The sequence below is a fragment of the Eubalaena glacialis genome, chromosome 9, assembly GCF_028564815.1.
Source record: "Eubalaena glacialis isolate mEubGla1 chromosome 9, mEubGla1.1.hap2.+ XY, whole genome shotgun sequence".
NCBI lineage: Eukaryota > Metazoa > Chordata > Mammalia > Artiodactyla > Balaenidae > Eubalaena > Eubalaena glacialis.
The window spans coordinates 50324156-50350034 of NC_083724.1; the positions used below are offsets into that span (position 1 = coordinate 50324156).

At 37.8% G+C, this 25879-nt stretch overlaps 1 protein-coding gene across 1 annotated transcript in view; it reads right to left on the reverse strand.

Moving 5' to 3' along the window:
• Positions 1–5328: 5328 nt before the first annotated feature.
• MAMDC2 (MAM domain containing 2) overlaps positions 5329–25879 on the reverse strand; it is a 167814-nt gene continuing 147263 nt past the window's right edge. Inside the window, exons 13-15 of the mRNA XM_061201200.1 lie at positions 11162–11421; positions 5615–5699; positions 5329–5475 (exon numbers count right to left, since the gene is read on the reverse strand). Coding sequence (XP_061057183.1) covers positions 5411–5475; positions 5615–5699; positions 11162–11421 — 410 coding nt within the window. The 3' untranslated portion in view covers positions 5329–5410. The remainder of the gene's footprint in view (positions 5476–5614; positions 5700–11161; positions 11422–25879) is intronic.

Consider the following 25879-nt stretch of genomic DNA (forward strand, 5'->3'; position numbering starts at 1 on the left):
TTCTGTCATTCTTTCTCATGAACATATTTGCACATATGTAGCAATGTTCAAAAAAGTAAATGTCATTACTTAATTGGGTTTATTACAGGAATTCAAGGGTGATTAAATATTAGCAAATCAAATCAATTAATATGATTCTTCATATTGAAAGATTTCAGGAGAAAGATTGAAGCAGGATAAAAAAGTATTTTCAACACACATTCATGGTTAAAATTTCTAGAAAACTGTGAGTAGACGAAAACTTCATTTAACCAATAAAAGGCAACACCAGAAACCTTCAGCAAACTCATATTTAATGATGAAATGTTTAGGAATGTTCTCAGGTTCTGGAACAAGTCAAGGATGATACTATCACTGCTTCTATTTAGCACTATATTGGATGTCTTAGCCTGCCAGATAAGAAAATAAAGCAGATAGAGAAGTTGAAAAGGAAAAACGAAAATTGGCCTTTTTAAGAGATCTGACCTAATAGCAACAGAAAATTGTGGTAGGCAGAAAAATGGCTCCCCAAAAATGCCCACATCCTAATCTCTGGAATTTGTGAATATATTACCTTCCATGGCAAAAGGGAATTTGCACATGTGATTAAATTAAAGATCTTGAAATGGGGTGATCATCATGGACCATCCAGGTAGGCCCAATATAATCACAAAGGTCCTTATAAGAGGGAGGCAAGAGGGTCAGAGATGTTAGAGTGATGGCACAGCTGGATGGGGGCCATGAAGTCTTGGGTATCTAATTATGCTGTTTGTTGGCAGCTGATTTGTACTTCTTGCGGACTGTTTCACTAAATGTTTTGTGCTTTTGGGTTGTGAGTCCTTCCATGCAGTTTTATACATGGGAAACTTGTACAGCCTGGGTTGAATGCATGGCCTTCCAAAGAAGCTTTATATTTGTTTTTACCAGGTGCCCCAGGTGGCCAGTGACATATTTTTAAGTTAAATTTTTAGTGTGTGGATTCCCAGACCATGAAATTTTGATGGACCAAAGAGAATCTTTATATCCTTCGTGATTTTTGGAATCCACATACATATTTGTACTAAACTAAATGTCTTTATTGAGAATTTGTTTATTTAGTTCAGCAATATTTGTTGAGTATGCTAGGCAGAGTGGGTACATAATTGAATATGCAAGCATTCTTGAGGAGATGGACGTAAAAGCAAGAATTTAGGTTTAGCATGATAAATCTTGCAAGGGGTATGAATACAGGTAAGCAGCAAAGAAGAACCATTAACAATGGCTGGAGTGGGAAGGGCAAACTGGGCATTGCCCCGGTGCTGGTTAAAATGAGCCTTGTATTGCGAGTAATAATAAAAAAAAAAGATGATAAAATGACAAAATCATATGGTTGCTTTATCCTTAAGATGGCACTATAAACTCACAATTCCTTTGTAGAGAAAGGATACATAAAAATAACTGTGATTTATCCAAAAATTTCACTCAACCCTTATAATATAAACTAGAAAGACTTTTGTGTGTCAGACACTAAGGGCTTGTATGTATTATTTTCATTTAATCTTTACAGCACCCTTAAGAAGTAGAGACAAGTATTTGCCCCATTTTGCAGATTAGTAATAGGAGTCAGAGACGGTGTGACTTGCTTTCAGTCACAAAGCCTATAAGTGGCAAAGCCAGGATTTAAACTGAGACAGCCTGAATCTGGAAACCGTGCACTTAATCACTATGTTTCCCCTCTTTATAGTAATCTACGTGTTGAAAATGCCACAATATTAGAATGACCAGTACAAAAACCCTCCCCCCACCTCCACCGGCCCCCGTTCTGGTTAAATCACACAGGAAAACAAGTCCCTTGCATGAGAAGAAGTCAAAGAACCCATGCCTTAGCCCCCAGAGAGTGACAGAAGACATCGGGCACCCGGAACACTGTGTTAGTGCTGGTTGTCACCGCTCTGCCCAGACTGCAGTTGGAGGCTTGTCCTGCCCTCCCTTGTCAGATGCCCCTCCTAAGCCCTCCCTGGGCATCTGGTCTCATCGAACTTAGCGCTCTGATTGTGCTGACAGGTTTACAACTCTATTTTCCTCACTAACATGTAATCTCCATGCTTAGTATAATGCCTGGAGCATAAATTTCTCAACAAATCTTTGCTAAACATTTTCTTCTTCCACATTAAGCCAGACCTTGCATCAGAGTCACTATTTTCCCAGTAGCCTCTCCTTTGCACCCTTCTATACATAATCTCCAACCCAGACAGCAAATTATAGGAGAAAAGGCAATTTGTGTGAAAAAGTAGTTTCCATCTGAAGGACCTGTGTGTTTAGGTGAGAACTGGAATGAATGCTAACCCCGGGTTTAAATGGTTAAGCAGTATTTATTAGCTGGTATGCCTTCCCCTGGGGCATTTCTAAACCTGAGAAAACTATACTGTGCTTACCGTTCTTGCATATTTTCATCCAGGTGAGGTACAGTTAAAATGAAGGCCAAGGCAACCTGGAAAAGGAAGAGAAGCATCCAATCAGTGAATCCTGCACACGGGGCATGAGTAAGGGAGGGCAAGTTCATCCGCTCACCTTCCACTTCCTCTCTTCTCTTCTATGAACTTCAGGTTGTTTCTCAGCAACAATTGGTAATAGTTACCTCCTTCCTTTTTGCCCTAAGTCAATAATTAGCCCCCAACCCCTACTCCCCATCCCACTTCCCAAAGCTGGTGCTCCAAGTAGTATCTCTGGTTTGGCAACCTTCAGAGCAATTTTGGTAGCCAATAAATCCTCTTGAGTGAGGGAAACTTGGAACCTTTGGTATTGGGGATGGAGTTGGTAGGAGAGCGAGGAGGTTCAGGAGACAGTCTTGTGAGGATTAGAACACAGGTTTGGCAGTGTTGAGTAAAAATTCAAATGAGTCGATTGTAAAGATCTAATTGGCTTTATTGAACAATTCATGAATTGGGCAGCAGCCCATCTAGCAAGTGGAGAAGAGCTCCAAGGAGTTGTATAAAGTGGAAGGCTTTTATAGATAGGAGGGGAAAGGGAAAAGGAGAGAGTGGATTACTTCATCTTCCTGTGAGGGATGGGAAGGGCCTATGTGGCTGATTACCTCATTGGTGCTGACCAGAAAATTCCAGACTGACCTGTTAAGACTACAATCCTAGGGGAGGTTATAACTGCAGTTAGGTTACCTACTAAGTCTTGGTTTGCTGATGTGGAGCTTAGCACGAGTGACTCTGTTTTGGGCCTGTTGTTTCTTTTTTTCAAGAACAGTGAAGCAGACCAAGGTACAAAGCCAAGCCCTACACTAGCTGCTGAACTTGGACAGACTTAGTTTTCCTACTTACAAAAGGGAAATATCACTAGCTCTACCTCACGGATTGTTGTAGGATTAAATGAGCAAATACATGTAAAGGTCTTTGAACAATGTCTGAAAATAATAAGTATTCAATAAATGTTAGCAATGATTATTACCATGGACTTATGTAATCTGTAAGCAAGGAGTCTGGTGAATGACTTCATTCCTTCACCACATATTATAAATCCCTTATTATGCACTACATACTGTGTTAGGTCCTGACACAATCTTCAGTTCTTTATTCAACAAATATAACTAAGCTCTGGACAGGAATAATGCTTTGAAGAAATTATAATGTCTAATATGCTGATGAATTAGTCAACATCTTGAAATCTTCCTTCCCCAGTGTTTCAACTCTGTTTAGGGATGTCCCCCCATAGGTAATTAATCCTCACAAATAGAAAGGATTTGAGTTACAAAATTTTGCTTTACTATAAAAGTTTATTTTATTTTCTCCATGAACTTCAGGATGTTTATTTTGTATAATGGAGTATTTTTTGTTTTCTAAGTAATGTGGCATTTGAGGAGCTATAATGCTTTTTACAGATTAATTTACGGGTTTTGACATTCTTGAGTGGGAAAACCTCCCAAATCCATGAGCACAGTGGATTTTTGGCCACACAAAGCAATTAAGAGGTTTGGACTTTAGGGTCAAAGAGACCTGACTGTTAAATTTCTCCACTTAACAGTGGTAAAATCTTAAGTAATTTTTTCACTCTTCTGCACCTTGGCTTCCTTATCTATAAAAAGGGATAATAATATATCCTCTTTGGGGGATGTTTGGTGGGTTAAATTCATTCATTCATTCATTCAAGTATTTATTTGTTGAATACCTACTATATACCGAGACATTCTTCTGGGTACTGAAACTGCAATAGTAAATAAAACAAGAAAGAGTTGTTGTCTTCACAGAGTTTACATTCTAATAAGATAAAATTTGGGAGAAAATTGAGATTATGTGAAATAAAACACTCCTTAAAAATTAATTATTGCATCCATGTTTGCAATGCTTATGTCACAAATAAAAAGGCTTAAGAAGCATTTAAGTGTGGCAGAGTAGAGATTCAAATTAGAATTGGCAGTTATACAGTGAAGATATTCTGATTAAGAAAAATAATGTTGAAAAAAGTTAATTGCTAGTGAAGAGATTTTCAAATTATTTTTTATTAGGTAATCGTAATTTCACAACAGCTGTTTGGTTATACAAATATGTATATACAATTTTCTAAACATGTAAATAAAAGGCAGTAGTCTAGTATATCTGCTTGAATTCATATTACTCAAAATATTACCAAAACATTTATTTAAAAAATCAGTAAAATTGTTTAACACGTTATTAAAATCTGAGGGTATGTGTACATAAACATTTTTAAGCTTGCTTTACAAAAAAAGAGTGCAATTTCTATCCAAGTGTTCAGAGTGACTTTCAAAAGTAGTTTAAAGGGGGGAAAAAAGAAGGTAGCATTGCCTTGTAATACAGCATTAATTAATACTGACTTATACCTTGGGACATTCATGAAAGATCCTTTGTTATCACATATGGTAAAAACATTTAAAAATTAATACTCCATTTCTATGAATAAAACATAGAAAATAAGACTTTATTTTCTTAGATTAACTTGTTACTGTGAAAAGCTGCATTCATTCTGCAGATATTACTGACACCTCACATTATTACTTCAAAAATATTTATGATACTTGAACTTCAAAAGGAAACCCACAAGACCTATTCTCCTCCCAGTACATTCACTGAATGCAGATTTAAGTGAGCACATCTCATTTTGATTGTGCCCTTTATTTGCATACTTTAAAATGACTACAATATAGTACATTTGTATTTTTAACAGGTACCAAAATTAAGATGAATGATCTAGGCAAAACCAGCAGCCTGTACTTCTAGTAACAGTTGTCATATGCAAAAAAAAAAAAAAAAAAAAAAGCCCTGAGTCAGTATTTTTTGCAAAAGTAATGAAAAAGAGTGCTCTGAAGTCATTTTATAACTTATGAAACGGTTAAGACTGTCCAGTATTCATTTGTTTTTTGGTTTTTTTTTCATTTTGATTGAAGAGAGGTATGGCTTTGTTTAGTTAATCCGATTCAGATCATTCCTTAATACTCAATTTCATTTAAATCCTCAGAATATCCTGATGATTGCTGAGTTATAGCTTCCATTTCTGTCAGGAAAGACAAATAGACAATAATAGTTTTCTCTATTTTTATTGCAGAAAATACTTAATTTGCATTCTTATGATTTGAGACTATTGCAAGATCCCTTTTCAGTCAAACTTATATAATTTGTAAAAATATTGTTACCCGCACAGGATCCTGCTTGAAATTTAACATCATCAATGGCAATATCACTTCTTATTGACACTCCCCGAATGGCTTCAAAAATTATCTGAAAAATAATGAAGTTTGAATTTAGAAATAGAGTCATCCTGATAAAACAATGCTGGTCAAGGGCAAATCCAGGCTGTATGGGTCTGGAAACCTAGATTGTTCTCAGGGGCCCCCTTTCAGGAAAAGAATACAAAATCACCAATTCAAATTTAGGTACAAAAGGGAATATGTATTTGAAATTTAAAGAAATTCACAAAAATTACTAGAGCCTTGGAGTTTCAATTTCCTTTCTTCTGAGACCTTTTTAGGCAATTTCCCAGAAATGCCCACCTAGAAATGCCTCCTGGTGGGCGTCCCTGGTGGCGCAGTGGTTGAGAATCTGCCTGCTAATGCAGGGGACACGGGTTCGAGCCCTGGTCTGGGAAGATCCCACATGCCGCGGACCAACTAGGCCTGTGAGCCACAACTACTGAGCCTGCGCGTCTGGAGCCTGTGCTCCGCAACAAGAGAGGCCACGATAGTGAGAGGCCCGCGCACCGCGATGAAGAGTGGCCCCCACTTGCCGCAACTAGAGAAAGCCGTCGCACAGAAACAAAGACCCAACACAGCCAAAACAACAACAACAACAACAACAACAACAACAAAAAATTACTTTAAAAAAAAGAAATGCCTCCTGGTGGTGACCTGGTTTCCCTCCCCACCTAGAATATTCTACTCCCGGTACTCACAGGGCCTATGAGAGTGAGGGGCTCAGAAGCCTAAGCTTCCTTAGGCTCTCCCTAAATCTACCTTCATACTAGTACTAGGTGGGAGAATTAAAATGACGGATGAGACCCAAGTATGAACAGCAACGTATAATAATTAAATTTACCAAAAAGACAATGGGTCACTTATCATGTTAAATACCATAACATCCAAGACACAGCCCAAGAAAAAGAGGAAACCAGTTTCATGACTTTAGATCCTAGAAGAAAATAACTGATCAAATATTCAGGTTCTAAGGAAAATAGATCATATTACCAGCTCTAAGGCTGCTCTGATAATGGTTAATAAACCACCGAATACTCCAGGGAGGCTTGTAGGTAATGAAAATCGTCCAGAAGACACATTTGCTCTACTCATTTTATGAGCAAATTACTCCCCATTGGACTAGTTTATGATTTAAACTAAATCAAAGACTATAAAGTGGATAATTAATAAGCATATGAAACTATCTTGAAATTAATGACTCAAAGAAGCTTTAACGATGGAAATGTTGCAAAATAACATTAATAGAAATTCTAAAGATATCACCCTAAACAAGAATCCAAATAAATGGCAAAAAGAGGAAAAAATGTCCTAACACATCTAGATAGGAGGATATATGAGTGTAGTTAATAAGTGTTTTGGTTTTCTGGAAAACAGTAAAATCTGTTTTTTGACCTCTACCTCTGCAATGGAAGCATAATAGGAAAATCACCTGATGGAATTATATCCTGAATTGTCTTCGGTTGGGCCAAACACTTGATTTCATACAATCCTCTCCTTTGAATTTCCTTCATATTTGAGTGATCACCATTTTATAGCATTATGATTGTCCCTTTGTATTATTCCCCTATTTGTATCTGTAGAAATTCTATTAAATAATTGTGGTTATTTTAGAATTAGATAAAAATATTATTTTTTCTTTCAGTTTAAGTATATTATTTTTTTCAAATGGTTACTAAGTCATTAGCACATAAATACTTATTGTTGGGACTCCACTACTTGATAAATGGAACATTAGCTATCTTTTGGTCTAGGGGCACCAGGAAAAAAATTACTGAGATTAAGGGTACCATGAATAAGAAAATTTGAAGACCTGGTCTTAGCTCAGTACCCAGCACATAATAATTCCTACTAAATGTTAGGCAGTATAGTGAACAATATGAATGATATAAATATTTCATTGAGCTGAGAATTTGTCTAACACTCTCTTTCAATGGTATCAAAATGTAAGAAATCAGGGAGGAAAACACCTGAGAGCAGAGGAGGAAAGGTAAGCAAGGAATCCAAAGGAAATAAAATCATTTTGTGTTTGTGATCAATGGTGAGTCAGGTTCTGCTTAGCACTTTAATAAATCCCTTAGGAAAGGACATGATTAAAATTTTGCCACTTAATGCATTTTTTTCTACAAAGAAAAAATTCTGATGACTGGAATATCATCCAGAGGCCACCCAGGTATCTCCCCTATAGGATAAATGTCAAATGACAGCAGTACTACAGCATTCTAAAAATCACCTACACCTGCCCACCACCACTGACGATGTACACATTTACTTCTCTAGTTCTGTGCATTTTCCTGATCTCCAGTCTCATAGCCTATTTTTTACATGACACACCCACTTGGATGTCTGATAGACATCAAAAGCTTTGCGCATCAAAAACCAAACCAGACCAAACCAACTGTTAATTTCCCTCCTGCACATACCGCCCTCACTCCTCCAGATCTGCTCCACCTAAGGTCTTCCTCAACAAAGAGCGACTCCACTCTAGCAGTTGCTCAGGTCAAAAACTTTGGAGTCATCTTGACTCTTTCTCTCAAATCCCACATTCCACACGGAAGGAAGTCCTGTGGGCTTCTGATGACAACTCACCTCTGCTGCACAGCCCAACCCACCACTCTTACTCCTCCTGCAGGAGCCCCCAGAGTCTACTCCACCGCAGCCTACGTCCATGTAGTACCCGGAGTGATCGTTTTAAAATATAAATCAGACGGTATTACCTTAAAGCCATCTGATGGTTTCTCATTGCTTTTGGAATAAATTTCAGACTCTACCATGTCACCCAAGGCCTTACATGAGTATTCCCTGATACTTCTTTGACCTCATTACCTGATCAGCTTGACTTATTCTTTTTCATAGCACTTATTAACACCTGATGTTACATTGTATATTTTTGTTTCACATTTTCTACCTCTCCGCCACTAAAATGTAAACTCAAAAAGAGTAGGAACTCTATGCTATGTGCATTGCAGTATCCTCTGCACTTAAAAATAGTAAATGGTCAATAAATATTTATTAAAAGGAGATATTTTGGCCTCATACTATAGGATCTCAGTCTGGATGCCTGATGTAGCTACTGAGATTACCAGGTCTGCCATGGTTATAAAGACCAGAGAGATTTGGGAGAGAATATATTTTTAGAAACAATAATAGTATCTTTTTATAGTTTGGTACTTTAAAGTTTATAAACCCTTTCACAAACATAATCTCATTGGACCCTCACTCTAACTCTGGTGATATCAGCACGGCAGGCATTATTACCCCATTTTGAAAATGTATAAACAGTCTCAGAGAGGATAACATTTCTCCAAGATCACTCAGTGCTTGTGGCACCCAGGGCAATGAGTGTATTTTGGGACTTCTGTGGTGGGAGGGAACGTAGAACAGTGGCTTAGGGATACAAACTTTGGAACCAGTCAGATCTGGGATTGAGTTCTCACTCTGCCACTCACCAGCTGGATATTTAGTTTTCCCCATCTTTAAAGAGGAGCTATGATATCAATTGGAAGAACTCATGCACAGCTCTCAGCACTGTAAGTACGTGGCACAGAGAAGATGGCCATTTGCACATGAGTGTCTCTGTGTTTTATTAGACACTAGGATGTTTTGGAGAACCTAGTTCATCATGGTCTCCAGACAGTCCTGAGGGAATCACAACATCAAGAAGAAAATTCCTCATGGCAGATTCATATCTGTTCCATTCTGAGCCAAAGGGAATGGTCTGGAATCTTCTTTCCAAATTGAGAGCTGAAAGTCTCTCAGGCCATTCCTCACCTTTGAACTTGAACACCCCAAGATGCCACCCCAGATGCCTCACTACTTTGTGCTCAAAAATATTTTCAAACAACAAGCCACCTAGCAAGTCTAGTATATGCAAGGACCTGTACCTGGCCCCCAGGTTAGATGCTGGGAAGTCACCTGTTCCATAGAACTCAAATTCTAGAGCTCTTCTGCATCAGCATCATTTGGGGGTTTTAAAAAACATCAGTGCTCAGGCTCTACCTGAGAGACTCAGATTCGTTTCGTCCAATGACAGAGATTCTTCATCTTTAGAGTGCATCAGAATCACCAGGAGGCTTGTTAAAACATAGATTTCAGGGCCCTAATCCCCAGAGTTTCTGGTTCAGTAGTTCTGAGGTGGGACCTGAGAATGTGTATTTCAGGTGAAGTTCATATTAGGTGCATATGCACTTCAGGTGTTGCTGCTGGTCTCAGGACCACACTTTGAGGACATTTGAATAGGGTAGGAGTATGAGTGCCCTGATAGCCTAAAAAATTAATTCATCATCTCTGAATGATGATCAATGATATCAATAAGTTCCTGAGTGATCCATTTTCCTTCTGTAAGCAGATATTAAATCACTATCAAAATTATTCCTGGGGCTTTTTTTCTTTGCTAAAGTTTTAGATAATTTTATCCATGCTGAGATAATGGGCCAACCGTAAATAATGGCACATCTTCCCTCTGTCATTTGTTCTTAGCAATCCAGCACCCTAGATGGCACTGTAACCTGGTCACCTGAGCTTCTGCAATTCATTCCCATTTAGGTCTGCAGAAAATTAATTTTGGTTAAGGGGTGGTGTAAAATAATGTCTTTCTTTTGGATACTTCTTCCTTAAATCTTCCTTTAAGATTTGCTTAAACCAAGCGGCCGGTGGTTAAAGTTGAGGGGTGCTGGTCCAGAAGCAAGGATGAGGAGGAAGTAGGGCTTTTAGCTGAAGGTCACACCTGGAATTCTATAGAGCAATTTCAGGAGTAGTCAGGGGTCTAATGTTATCTCCCCAGAGCTTTCTGGAGCCTTGGCTCACGGTAGGCAGGTGAAGTCAGTGGCTTTCAGGAGGCTGCTGCTGATTTCTAGACTAACTGGCTGCTCAATCTCACCCATTGGAATTGAAAAGGCTCTTTCTTACTGCTGTCCAGATTCCCTTATAATTGGGATCCTGTAGGATGGAGGTCTTCTACCGCCCATGAGAAGACCCAAGGGGAGACCCAGGACATAGGATCAAGACTAGTTTCTTCTGCATCAGTGCGGACAGAGGCTTAAAAATTTACTCTGGACCACATACTCTGTTAAATAGAAGCTTACAACAAAAGCCCTTGAGTGTGGCTAATGATGAGTGAAAGATGCAGCTGCAACAACTAATTAGGTAACACCATGTTTAGAAGAAAGACTCTGTTTTGGAGGTTTGCAGGATACACAGAATATACTTGACACTCATAATGCACCAAGACAAAAATAGATACACTTTCATCACTGAGTTGCAAAAATCACTTTATGCATAAATACCCAAAGCTTTCTCTTTCTGCCTAATTTCCCATTCACTGCTTAGGTTCAGTCAATATAGACTAATTATTTTTACTCTTAAACAAGTACTGCCTTTATCTATGACCCTGAAAAAGAACAAAACATTCTTGATGGTAGCAAGAAAAAGAAAGAGTATCAGAAGGTTAAAGGAACACTTCCCATCACTTGATTCTTATCTCTTTTGGCTTACCTGGTGTCGCCTCTCACAGGTGTATTCAATCAGCGCTCGTAGCCAGGAGATGCTCTGCTCACCTCTTCTTCGCCATAAGAGGGCCTCTTCACTGTCACCTTCCTTTTTCAAATAAACATTCAGGAGGCCAGTCCCTGCTCCATACATGTGGTAGAAAAAAGTCAAGCAGTGTTTTCCAGTGACTCCTCGTAGAGGCCTGGACAAGAGTCGTGCTTTTTGTCCATACACCATGTGGGAAGCCTCGATGTACATGTAGTAGCCTTGAGAGCAATGCAACGTCAGGTATTGTTAAAAAGGACACTAATTATATTCGCTTCTTTCTCTTATATATACATGTATATTTTTTCAGATTATTTTCCATTATAGGTTATTACAAGATATTAAATATTGTTCCCTGTGTTGTACAGTAAATCCTTGTTGCTTATCTATTTTATGTATAGCAGTTTGTATCTCTTAATCCCATACTCCTAATTTATCCCTCCCCTCTTCTTTCTCTTTTGAGTAGTGTTCTTGGAAACAAATCAGAGTCAATGGATGACTTGACTACAGTACTGATAAAAGATTTTATAATTTTGGAGAATATGTATAATCCAAGGAGGATAAATATGCTACAAAATTTAGACCATCAAAATAAGTGTTTTCATGTAATAATTTATAATTCAGTTTAATATACAGGAGGTAATAAATATACTAGTATTGTGCCACTGAGGTGGCAATTAACATATCAGAATTTATCCTACTAATTCGTGGACAATATTCTGAGCTTCTAGACACTGGTTTAGGGGAATAGTCAGGTAGATCTGGGTTCAAGTCTTGGCTCTAACATTTGTTGTCTGTGTGACTGTGGTCTAATGGATTATCCTCTCTGAACCTATTTTCAATTTAAAAATAAGGATTAATAAACCTGTGCTACAGAGTTGTGAGAATTAAATAATGTGTGCGACATATGCTCACATGCAATACATATTCAAATATGAGTTTCCTGTCCTGCCTTCTTTCCTGAGGTTTTCTGTGACACTTCTTGAAAATATAATTATATAATATTTAATATAATTATATATGACATTTTATATATTACATATCTTATACTATATACTATACATCATATACATGTTAATTATATAACACTTTACATTTCCATTTTCCTTTCCTAATTTTAGTTTGCTTTTTAATTTGCTGGTTTCAGGCAGAAGCAGAATTAGTTCACATGTAAATAAGGCAGTGGTGTGTTGGAGCCTGTTTCCACTGGCTCCCAACAGCCAATTGTGTGATTTCTGTTGGTAGGTCCAAATGGCTTCACGTTGGTAGTTTGAAATGGGCCATGATGGAAGTATTTACACCACAGAAATGGGACATAACTACAGATCAGCCCCCCCCCCCGGCAAAATAGAGCTGGTTGGTATTAAATAATTACCATGAAGCTACTGAAACAGGCAATATATTAATAGTAATTTCTAGAATAATACAGCCATAATATAATTCTGTGCACCTGTGGCTCATTTTAAAAAAAGCCTTGCACTCTACATAAGTAGCTCTTAATCTTTGCTCATTTGACGAAAAGTTTATATCTCTTCTACCTGAAAAAATATGCACAGGTTTTTGTACGTGATTTCATTGTCTTCTTTGCCAATATTGATTTTTTTACATACACAATGTAAAAATAATTTTTACATAGTGTTATCTATTATTTCACGCAGAAATTAACGGCCACATTGAGGGAAAAAAGAGATCCCAAATAATGCATGCAAATGAAATGGCTTCTAGAGCATCTTTATAGTTTGAAGTTTAATCAATGAGGTCTATTCATTTCCCAAAAGGCAATGCTTGAGATAGCCCAACCAGAATTGATCAGAAGCTCCACCTATGCTCCTTCAAGGCACTCCTCCTTTTCCTTTCCCTCATTTCCGTAAAGACCTGAGAATCCTACATGCTATTAAAAGGGTGGGAGAAGGAGTCCTGCCCAATTTGGTCTTATCAAATAGTGTGCACTGTGCAACCTCTTCCCCCAGCGTTTCACTCAGTAAAGTTATCACCCTGAAAAACTGGGCTATCAGAGTCATGGGGTGTGGGCTTCATCAACCAGTCATCCCCATGATCTGCTCTAAAATATTGGGAAAATACTGTCATGTTTCTGGTGTGCTCACCAATGACATCCTCATTACTAAAGCCAGTGGTCAATTTTCAGTCCTTGATGACAATTCTTGTCATCAGTAGCATTGGACAGAGTAGATCACTCCTGCCTCCTAGAAGGACTTTCTTATCTTGGTCTGTGGGACCCTGACCTCTCCTGGTTTTCCCCCACCTCACTGCTTACCCCTTTGCTAGTTCACCCTTTCTTCTCTGACTTCTTGACCCTGGAGTGCTCCAAGGCCCAGTTTTTGAACTTCTCTATTCTCACTCACTCCTTTGGTGATCTCATCTTGTTTCATGGCTTTAAATGCTCTGTGTTGTCATATCTCAAATTTAAATTTCCAACCTCTTTTCTGAAATCCAGACTTGTTTATTTAAAGTGCCTAATAGACATCTCCACATATTGTCAAGTAGACATCTCAGACTGAACATGGTCAAAACGAGGCTCCTAACAGCCTTGCCCTAAAGCCTATCCTACCCTTTGTAGTTGACCAGGCCCCAAACCTGGCCATCATATGCCACTCTTCGCTTCCTCTCACTCTTCACATCCAGATGGTCAGGAATTCCTGTTGGTTCTACCTTCAAAATATGTCCAGAATCCGGTCACTTTTCTCCTCACTACCTCCATTGCTACCCCCTGGTCTGAGCCAGTATCATTTCTCAGTTGGATTAATAAAACACTTCCCAACTAGTCTGCCTGCTTTTACCCTTGTTCTCTGCAATCTAATCTCAACATAGCATCCACAGTAAACCTTCTAAAACAAAAGCTAAATTTTACCATTCCTCTGTTCAAAACCTTCCATTGGCTCAGCATTTCACTCAGAGTGAGAGCTGAATGCCTGAAAATGTTTAGGGCCCCATACGATCCCCTGCTCATTCTCTTAGCTCTCTGATTCCTACCACCTTTCTCCTCACTCACTCTGGGTTGTGTGGTCACACTGAGTTCCCTATTGTTCCTGGAATACAATAGGTATACTACCACCTCAGGGCCTTTGTGTGTGCTAAGCTCTGCTTAGAATGGCTTTTCTCTCATATAATCTCAGGTCTCACTCTCTCACCTCTAACTCTTTGCTCAGATATTACCTTTTCTATTAGGCCTATTCTGACTACACCATTTCAAATAGCAATTTCCTTCCTCTGGCACCCCTCTTTCTCTATACCCTAATTTATTATTTTCCATACCATTTAATTGCCTCTTAACATACTGCATGATTTTCCTATTTTTTATGTTTGTCTCCTTCCTCTGGAACACAAAAAGGCAGAGATATTTCCTTGTTTACTTCACTATGCCCCCAGGTCCTAGAACAGTGCCTGGAACATAGTAGATGCTCAATAAATATTTGTTGAATGAACAAATGAATTTTTTCCACAGCTCTAAGCCACAGACCAGTTTGACCATTTCCGAAGAACATGGCTCTATCAAGGTCCCTCCAGTTGCATGAGGATCTTGGCAATGAGACATGTACTTGACTAGGATGCTCCAAGGCAAAGCTGGAACAAGTCCAAGTTTTGATAAAATTAAAGTCATATCAAAGCAAGTGTTCTCAAGCTAGTTCCACACCATCTGATGTATTTTTTAACCAAACACACATTCTTAACTTCATTATCTTCATTCTTTCACTGGCAATAAAATTGCTACACAAGAAGCACTGGGGTTTTTACACCTTTAGCAATGAGAGGAAATTTTATTGTTCTTTTCTCTAATATTTTCTAACTTAAGCGAGGCTAGATATAAACAAATACAGATACACAAAATCCTTACAGAAGGGTGTATTTAATTTAATTCCATGGAAAATAAGGTCAAAGCATGAAATGACCATGGTTTATCACCTACTATGCACAAAGGTATTCCATACTATCCTATACATAAGTTAGTATAGCACAGTGAACTGAAACCCTACTTTAATGCATGTTTAAATTAAAAAATATTTCCTCCAGAAATAATTCTTAGGTAAATAAGAAGAAAGTCAAAGAAAAATAACTTTGGTGCCTGGCTTTGGGGCTCTCAAAAGCCTACTTGAATCCTAAGAAAAGGACCTTGGCTAAAGATGAAACACTCAATTGTGGGGCGGGGAGGGCTCCTCTGAAAGATGCTGTCACTGGGAAACTGGAAAGTAGAGACTATTGTGGATCTAAAACATGAAGTCTTTTCAGAGTGGAAAGGAAGCAATAGATCCATCATAAGTGAGAGATGACCCAAGAGGTATCTTCCGTCTAGTGATGATAATGTGCATCCCAGTGATAACGACATGAGTCCTGGCCAAAACAGTCTGAGGTCCTGGAAGAGAGGTAAACCTCTCATCACCTCCAGGATTATCTAACTGAATTTCTTCTTTCGTGAGTACTGTGCACTAATCATTTAGCCTCAACTGGATGAAGCATTACTCTGGTAATGTTTTCAGCTCATGCATCTCTGGGTCTTGGGTATCAGACTGAAGCCATTACCTAAGGTTTCCAGTTCCAGAGATTGTTGTGTTTAGTACCATGAAAGATGAAAGGAAAGCTCCTAAAGTGTTTGACATGCATAATTGTGCTGTTTTTGGAAGAGAGGGGTAACATCCAGGGGAATGTCAGTATAACTGTGCCTTTCTGGGGCACTAGCACCAGTCTGCTTTTCTTGAGTAATGCTGACCATTGCAAAAATCCTTCAGGTTTTTGTTTTTTTTTAAAACGGTTTCTATTTTAAGCACATATGCATATTCCATAAGGCAATACTGATTTAGACTAATCTAGATCAACATCTATACCTAAAAATAATTGTAACATATTTGTCAACTGATCAGAATTTGTCCCTTTGATGCCCAGACCAATTATTCCTCTTGATTCCAAATATGTTTTTCTTCTTGACTTGCATATGACATTTCCTTTCCCCAGAAAAGATCACAGCTTCATGGAGAGCCAGTCTGCCTCACATGTGTTTGGAAAGCAGAGAAAAGCCCTGTGTGTTGACAAGCTTTGCCACATTCCAACTCCAAATGCTGTCTGTCTCAGCAAACAAAAGCTATGGATTGGAGCCAGGAGCCCCAGCACTGAAACCTCAGACTGGCTCACGTGTTCCTGCACATGAAGGATTCCAGTCTGCGGAAGGGATTATTAACTAGAGAAAACAAATCACTTTCTCTCTGTGGATCACTGTTTAACATTCAAGATGGGGGTTCCAATGGGTCTACTGGGAGATCAGGGTCCCATCTGTTCTTTGCTCAGCAGCTGTGATGTGTTGAGACACACACCATATTTGTAATTTGGAGCAGTGAAGCAGCTGTTCCTCTAGTCTTGCAGCCTCCTCTCACCAGGGCCAGGAAGGAGTGGGGGGCCGTGTGGAATGAATAGCTAGCTGCTTCATTAAGCTGAAAGAGGATTCTTAACAGGGAAAAAAGATATCAATGCTTTGGGAAGAACAACTGCTAAATGCGTCTCTCTAAAATTGTTCTTTACTATATCTTTTAAATGATTTTTAAAGCTCCGTCATAAATGAGGAGTTATTATTTATTGGGTACAGAGTTTCAGTTTGGGAAAATGAAAAAAATTTCTGGAGATGGATGGTGGTGATGGTTACACAACAAGGTGTATGTATTTAATGCCACTGAATTATATATGTAAAAATGACTAAAATGGTAAATTTTATGTTATGTATATTTTACCACTATTTTTTTTAAAAGCTTGTCATAGAAGCCTTCTCTTGTGTAAGTAGGGTCTGACAATATCAGAAACTAGCGTGATAAGTTATGAAAAGATTGAGGGAGATTGGAGATTTTAATAATCTGGAGCTAATTGCCCCGATAGTTACAGCCTAGTTGGGTAGCATCATTACATATCTGGATATTAGTACCAAAATTCTTAAAAGACAAGGACTTGAATGAGACTGCTATTAAATTTCAGCTATATAACCAACACATTAAATATATAATTTTGAATTTCTTTCGTCTGACAGCACACTTTTATAAATAAATGTCATTATTTGGTATTTTAATGTATCATTGATATTTCTACCACACAAGAAGGGGGTGTTCTTAGAAGTGAATAAGACTCCTACGTTTAGTAAGTAGCGTGTTGGAAGAGAATTTAATTGTCAGAAGTACAGAAGATGTATTGAAACACTGAACAGTACCACAAAAGAAACTGATGGTGTCTCTTTCTTTGGAAATTAAGAAAATGATGAATAGCTACTTTTCTAGGATTTGGTGGTAGAGAGAAGAGAGGGAGGACTGGATGACTTTTAATCTATTCACTGGTGGACTCAGTGAGCTAGGAAATGTTACAACTGAAGGCATTTTCTCACTAAATTGGATAGCTATCTGTTGCTTTATTTATTCTACTATCTTTTGGCCACAAAAATCCATGTAAACTCCAGGGCAACTAAAACAATTGTTTAAAAAGAATTCTGACAGCATGGCATCATATAAATGTTAATAAAATTTCAATAGCCAATAAAACCCTTGGAACTTTGTTAAGATTGTCTTTATTATCTTGTAAAGAAATAGCATTAGTGGCAGGGAACTTTCTGATTCTGCCAGGATAGAGCTACTCAAGTAGATGGTGACAAGAAATGGATAGACAAATCCGCCAGAGTCCATCCCAGCTAAATGCAAGTCAAGATTTATCTGTCACAAGTGCCTTTATTATTTTATTAAATAAGGAACCGAATGGTGGCGCTAGAATTTTTTTTTGTCTTTGTTGTTGTTCTAGTAGAATGACATATTCTATGAGATGACTGACTTAAACATTGGAAATGTTTCCCCAACTTTAGTCACACAAATACCACCATCATGATATATATATTTACTTATCCACATACTACCTGCACTGTTATTCATTTAATATTTTTCTTTAAATAGATTCCAGTTTTGCTACTTAAATCCATTTATTCAAATAGGAAACTGCATGTCAGCATGAAAACAGAAAACAAGCTATAAATCTGTGAAATAATGGTTTTGCTGTACTGATTGTATATTTTTCTTATACATATTACTATCAAAAATATTCATCCACTTACCCCTTAAATTACCCAGTGGTACTTCGGAAAACATGGGTTTAAGGTCTACCAAACCTTCTGGTTTCTACTAAGTCATTTTATTTGTAAGCATAGGCCATGATTTTCTATTTATAAAAGCACAAATGACACAAAACACCAAGTCCAAGAAAGTATCCCAGAGATGAACATCAGATTTTGTAAACTAGTCACTCATTATAAAAATAGTAATACCGCTCACTTCAGTGGAGCTTATATAGTATCAAGCCTTTCAGAAATATAACCTCAGTTAATCATCACAGCAGCCCTAAGAAATTAGCAGGGCATCCACTGTTATATTTATTTTACACATGAGGAAACTGAGGCCCAGAGAAGTTATGTGACCATTTTCCAGGTTATGCAGGTAGCAAGTGGCAGAGTCAGTTCACTGTGTACCCATTGGTCTTTCCACTAGACCACATACACCATGCTACACCCTAGAATTGGAAACTGCATCAGCAGTTAGTGAGTCAGGAACTACGGCTCCCTTGGAATTGCTATGTAGGATGATGTATTGATTCTGATAGATACACAATAAACTATATCGTAGCCTTTCTGAACTTCTTTTTTTATTTAATGAACCTATATTTACTGACCATCTAATGTAGTTGTCTGTAAAATAGCTTTGTATGCCTCTCCTCTTTCTATTTTCTCTTGTATATGTTCTTCCAAGTGTAAATTGACAGGCTTTAAGGATGGGAAGTAAAAAGCCAGAATGCAGTATATGAGTACAGGTATATCCTCTGAAAGTCCCAGAACGCATTGCATTCAAAAAAGATTCTGCTGTCACTAACACCTAACAAATACCCTCCAGTCATCAAAGAGAAAGATACTGTTGCTGGTCCAGCATTTGAGCCTATCACTTTATTAAAGTATAGAATAAGAAATTCAGCCATTTTTGTACCCTGCCATTATTTTACTGCCTGTATTTGAAAAAAGAGACATAGAAAAGATTGTTAGGACTAAATGTAAAAGTGGCAAAAACTCAACAATGCAGGCAATAGAAGACTTTTTTGGATGTAATTTCATTATTGTTTAAATTGTACATCTAATCACAGGCAGGTTTGCTATTGCTCTCCCAGGATCCAAGCAGACAATAATTAAAATTACTTTGAATGAGTTTCAGTGCTTTAATATATAAAATGTGTATGTTGTCTTAACCGATCTATAAGATCTTGTCTACCTCCAGCATCCTAGAAATCTATGAACTGTTACTAAGCCAATTAAATTTTCTTATTACTTCAGACCATATCCCTGTTGAAGAGAAATTCTAGTGACATTCATCTAAGCAACAGTAAGTACATTTACTATGTAAGTCACTTCTTTAAAAAAATAGGAGGTGGACTTCCCTGGTGGCGCAGTGGTTAAGAATCCGCCTGCCAATGCAGGGGACATGGGTTCGAGCCCTGGTCTGGGAAGATCCCACATGCCGCGGAGCAACTAAGCCCGTGCACCACAACTACTGAGCCTGTGCTCCAGAGCCCACAAGCCACAACTACTGAGCTCGCGTGCTGCAACTACTGAAGCCCACACACCTAGAGCCCATGCTCCGCAACAAGAGAAGCCACCGCAGTGAGAAGCCTACACAGTGCAATGAAGAGTAGCCCCCGCTCACTGCAATTAGAGAAAGCCTGCATGTAGCAACGAAGACCCAACGCAGCCAAAAATAAATAAAATAAAATGAAAAAATAAAAAATAAAAAGATAGGAGGTAATTGTTAAGTGGTTTCTACCATAATTAAATTTAAAAGGCATTTGCAGTATTTTTTTTACTATGATAGTTGTCCCCAATATTTATTACTCAAGATTGAGAGTTATAAAGGGAAAGAAGTAGAATAGTCTCTCAGACAGTTCATAGCCAAAGGCAGTATAAATGTAAATTTTAATATTCTGCTTCTACTACTCCTTGCCAAAGACAGAACACCATGCAATAACATAATATCAGATACAGCAAGACCTTGGGTAGAACAGCCAGGAAATATCAACAAAAGAATACAGTTGAAAGAGACCAGAGACACATAGAGCTCATTCAAAAACATTATGATGGGTTGGTTTGTAGTGCAGAAGAAAACAGCAAATGTCTTCAGATTTTGAGTATAACAATCATGCTCTTAAATATACGATGCTAAAAAATGAAATACCAGGGACATCCCCTTGTGGATATGTTGAGTAACTTGTAGCTGACCTACACTTCTGCTGAGAAAAATTATTTTAAAAATGGATAAATTTTTTTTAGAAAACATCTGCTTTGAAGTTGTCAGAGAGCTTCCCAAGCAGCAAGAACTTGAGGGGCCAAGATCCCTGAGACAAGGGAAGGTCAGTGAAGTGAACTCAACATTCTTCAAGCTGCTTTCCCCGCTGGGGCATTTGCCTATTCAGTTTAGAAGTTAAGCAGAGGGCAGCTAACAGGCAGAGAAACCAACAGTTCTCACCGTGGGATGATAAAAACTGGAGTTCAGGGCTGCAAAAGCAGCCAGGGCTTGAGGATCAAGTTTTGTGAGAAAAGATACACACAGCAGAGTGAGCAATCTTCCCTTGAGGCATGTGCCAAATTCTTTTTATTTCTTTCTTTCTTTATTTATTTCTTATACAGCAGGTTCTTATTAGTTATCTACTTTATACATATTAGTGTATACATGTCAATCCCAATCTCCCAGTTCATCCCACCCCCCCCCCACTTTCCCCCCTTGGTGTCCATACGTTTGTTCTCTACATCTGTGTCTCTATTTCTGCCCTGCAAACCGGTTCATTTGTACCATTTTTCTAGGTTCCACATATATGCGTTAACATACGATATTTGTTTTTCTCTTTCTGACTTACTTCACTCTGTATGACAGTCTCTAGGTCCATCCACATCTCTACAAATGACCCAATTTCGTTCCTTTTTATGACTGAGTAATATTCCGTTGTATATATGTACCACAACTTCTTTATCCATTCATCTGTCGATGGGCATTTAGGTTGATTCCATGACCTGGCTGTTGTAAATAGTGCTGCAATGAACATTAGAGTGCATGTGTCTTTTTGAATTATGGTTTTCTCTGGGTATATGCCCAGTAGTGGGATTGCTGGATCATATGGTAATTCTATTTGTAGTTTTCTAAGGAACCTCCATACTGTTCTCCGTAGTGGCTGTATCAATTTACATGCCCACCAACAGTGCAAGAGGGTTCCCTTTTCTCCACACCCTCTCCAGCATTTATTTTTGGAGATTTTCTGATGATGGCCATTCTGATCGGTGTGAGGTGATACCTCATTGGAGTTTTGATTTGCATTTCTCTAATAATTAGTGATGTTGAGCAGCCTTTCATGTGCCTCTTGGCCATCTGTATGTCTTCTTTGGAGAGATGTCTATTTAGGTCTTCTGCCCATTTTTGGATTGGGTTGTTTGTTTTTTTAATATTGAGCTCCATGAACTGTTTATATACTTGGGAGATTAATCCTTTGTCTGTTAATTCATTTGCAAACATTTTCTCCCATTCTGAGGGTTGTCTTTTCATTTTGTTTATAGTTTCCTTTGTTGTACAAAAGCTTTTAAGTTTCATTAGGTCCCATTTGTTTATTTTTGTTTTTATATCCATTATTCTAGGAGGTGGGTCAAAAAATATCTTGCTGTGGTTTATGTCAAAGAGTGTTCTTCCTATGTTTTCTTCTAAGAGTTTTATAGTGTCCAATCTTACATTTAGGTCTTTAATCCATTTGGAGTTCATTTTTGTGTATGGTGTTAGGGAGTGTTCTAATTTCATTCTTTTATATGTAGCTGTCCAGTTTTCCCAGCACCACTTATTGAAGAGACTGTCTTTTCTCCATTGTATATCCTTGCTTCCTGTGTCATAGATTAGTTGACCATAGGTGTGTGGGTTTATCTCTGGGCTTTCTATCCTGTTCTATTGATCTAAATTTCTGTTTTTGTGCCAGTACCATATTGTCTTGATTACTGTAGCTTTGTAGTATAATCTGAAGTCAGGGAATCTGATTCCTCCAGCTCCATTTTTTTCCCTCAAGACTGCTTTGGCTATTCAGGGTCTTTTCTGTCTCCATAAAAATTTTAAGATTTTTTGTTCTAGTTATGTAAAAAATGTCACTGGTAATTTGATAGGGATTGCATTGAATCTGTAGTCCAAAAAGTGCTTTGGGTAGTACAGTCATTTTCACAATATTGATTCTTTCAATCCAAGAGCATGGTATATCTCTCCATCTGTTTGTGTCTTCTTTGATTTCTTTCATCAGTGTCTTATAGTTTTCGGAGTATAGGTCTTTTGCCTCCTTAGGTAGGTTTATTCCTAGGTATTTTATTCTTTTTGTTGCAATGGTGAATGGGATTGTTTCCTTAATTTCTCTTTCTGATCTTTTGTTGTTAGTGTATAGGAATGCGAGAGATTTCTGTGCATTAATTTTGTATCCTGCAACTTTGCCAAATTCATTGATCAGCTCTAGTAGTTTTCTGGTGGCATCTTCAGGATTCTCTATGTATAGTATCATGTCATCTGCAAACAGTGACGGTTTTACCTCTTCTTTTCCAATTTGAATTCCTTTTATTTCTTTTTCTTCTCTGATTGCCATGGCTAGGACTTCCAAAACTATGTTGAATAAGAGTGGCGAGAGTGGATATCCTTTTCTTGTTCCTGATCTTAGAGGAAACGCTATCAGTTTTTCACTATTGAGAATGATGTTTGCTGTGGGTTTGTCATATATGGCCTTTATTTTGTTGAGGTAGTTTCCCTTGCTGCCCACTTTCTGGAGAGTTTTTATCATAAATCAGTGTTGAATACTGTCAAAATCTTTTTCTGCATCTATTGAGATGATCATATGGTTTTTATTACTTAATTTGTTAATATGGTGTATCACATTGATTGATTTGCATATATTGAAGAATCCTTGCATCCCTGGGATAAATCCCACTTGATGATGGTGTATGATCCTTTTAATGTGTTGTTGGATTCTGTTTGCTAGTATTTTGTTGAGGATTTTTGCACCTATATTCATCAGTGATACTGGTCTGTAATTTTCCTTTTTGTAGTATCTCTATCTGGTTTTGGCATCAGGGTGACGGTGGCCTTGTAGAATGAGTTTGGGAGTGTTCCTTCCTCTACAATTTTTTGGAAGAGTTTGAGAAGGATGGGTGTTAGCTCTTCTCTAAATGTTTGATAGAATTCACTTGTGAAGCCATCTGGTCCTGGACTTTTGCTTGTTGGAAGATTTTTAATCACAGTTTCAATTTCAGTGCTTGTGATTGGTCTGTTCCCATTTTCTATTTCTTCCTGGTTCAGTCTTGTAAGGTTATACTTTTCTAAGAATTTGTCCATTTCTTCCAGGTTGTCCATTTTATTGGCATAGAGTTGCCTGTAGTAATCTCTCATGATGCTTTGTATTTCTGCAGTGTACATTTTAACTTCTCCTTTTTCATTTCTAATTTTATTGATTTGAGTCCTCTCCCTCTTTTTCTTGATGAGTCTGGCTAATGGTTTATCAATTTTGTTTATCTTCTCAAAGAACCAGCTTTTAGTTTTATTGATCTTTGCTATTGTTTTCTTTGTTTCTATTTCATTTATTTCTGCTCTGATCTTTATGATTTCTTTCCTTCTACTAACTTTGGGTTTTGTTTGTTCTTCTTTCTCTAGTTCCTTTAGGTGTAAGGTTAGATTGGTTATTTGAGATTTTTCTTGTTTCTTGAGGTAGGATTGTATTGCTATAAACTTCCCTCTTAGAACTGCTTTTGCTGCATCCCATAGGTTTTGCATCACGTGTTTTCATTGTCATTTGTTTCTAGGTACTTTTTGATTTCCTCTTTGATTTCTTCAGTGATCTCTTGGTTATTTAGTAATGTATTGTTTAGCCTCCATAACTTTGTGTTTTTTACTTTTTTTCCCCAGAATTCTAATCTCATAGCGTTGTGGTCAGAAAAGATGCTTGATATGATTTCAATTTTCTTAAATTTACCAAGGCTTGATTTGTGACCCAAGATGTGATCTATCCTGGAGAATGTTCCATGAGCACTTGAGAAGAAAGTGTAATCTGCTGTTTTTGGACGGAATGTCCTATAAATATCAATTATCTCTATCTGGTCTTTTGTGTCATTTAAAGCTTGTGTTTCCTTATTAATTTTCTGTCTGGATGATCTGTCCCTTGGTGTAAGTGAGGTGTTAAATTTCCTCACTATTATTATGTTACTGTCAATTTCCTCTTTCGTAGCTGTTAGCATTCGCCTTATGTATTGAGGTGCTCCTATGTTGAGTGCATATATATTTATAAATTGTTATGTCTTTATTCTTGGATTGATCCCTTGATCATTATGTAGTATCTTTCCTTGTCTCTGGTAACATTCTTTATTTTAAAGTCTATTTTATCTGATATGAGTATTGCTACTCCAGCTTTCTTTTGATTTCCACTTGCATGGAATATTTTTTCCATCCCCTCACTTTCAGTCTGTATGTGTCCCTAGGTCTGAAGTGGGTCTCCTGTAGACAGCATATATATGGGTCTCGTTTTTGTATCCATTCAGCAAGCCTGTGTCTTTTGGTTGGAGCATTTAATCCATCCACGTTTAAGGTAATTATCGATATGTATTTTCCTATTACCATTTTCTTAATTGTTACGTGTTTCTTTTTGTAGGTCCTTTTTTTCTCTTGTGTTTCCTACTTAGAGTTCAGTTAGCATTTGTTGTAGAGCTGGTTTGGTGGTGCTGAATTCTCTTAGCTTTTGCTTGTCTGTAAAGCTTTTGATTTCTCCCTTGAATCTGAATGAGATCCTTGCCAGGTAGAGTAATCTTGGTTGTAGGTTCTTCCCTTTCATCACTTTAAATATATCGTGCTACTCCCTTCTGGCTTGTAGAGTTTCTGCTGAGAAATCCGCTGTTAACCTTTTGGGAGTTCCCTTGTATGTTATTTGTCATTTTTCCCTTGTTGCTTTCAATAATTTTTCTTTGTCTTTAATTTTTGTCAATTTGCTTACTATGTGTCTCAGTGTGTTTCTCCTTGGGTTTATACTGCCTGGGACTCTCTGTGCTTCCTGGACTTAGTGGCTATTTCCTTTCCTTGTTAGGGAAGTTTTCGACTATAATCTCTTCAAATATTTTCTCAGGTCCTTTCTCTCTCTCCTCCTTCTGGGACCCCTATAATGCAAAAGTTGTTGCGTTTAATGTTGTCCCAGAGGTCTCTTAGGCTGTCTTCATTTCTTTTCTTTCTTTTTTCTTTATTCTGTTCCGCAGCTGTGAATTCCACCATTCTGTCTTCCAGGTCACTTATCCGTTCTTCTGCCTCAGTTATTCTGCTATTGATTCCTTCTAGTGTATTTTTCATTTCAGTTATTGTACTGTTCATCTCTGTTTTTTTGTTCTTTAATTCTTCTAGGTCTTTGTTCAACATTTCTTGCATCTTCTCAATCTTGCCTCCATTCTTTTTCCGAGGTCCTGGATCATCTTCACTATCATTATTCTGAATTCTTTTTCTGGAAGGTTGCCTATCTCCACTTCATTTAGTTGTTTTTCTGGGGTTTTATCTTGTTCCTTCATCTCGTGCATAGTCCTCTGCCTTTTCATTTTGTCTATTTTTCTGTGAATGTGGTTTTTGTTCCACAGGCTGC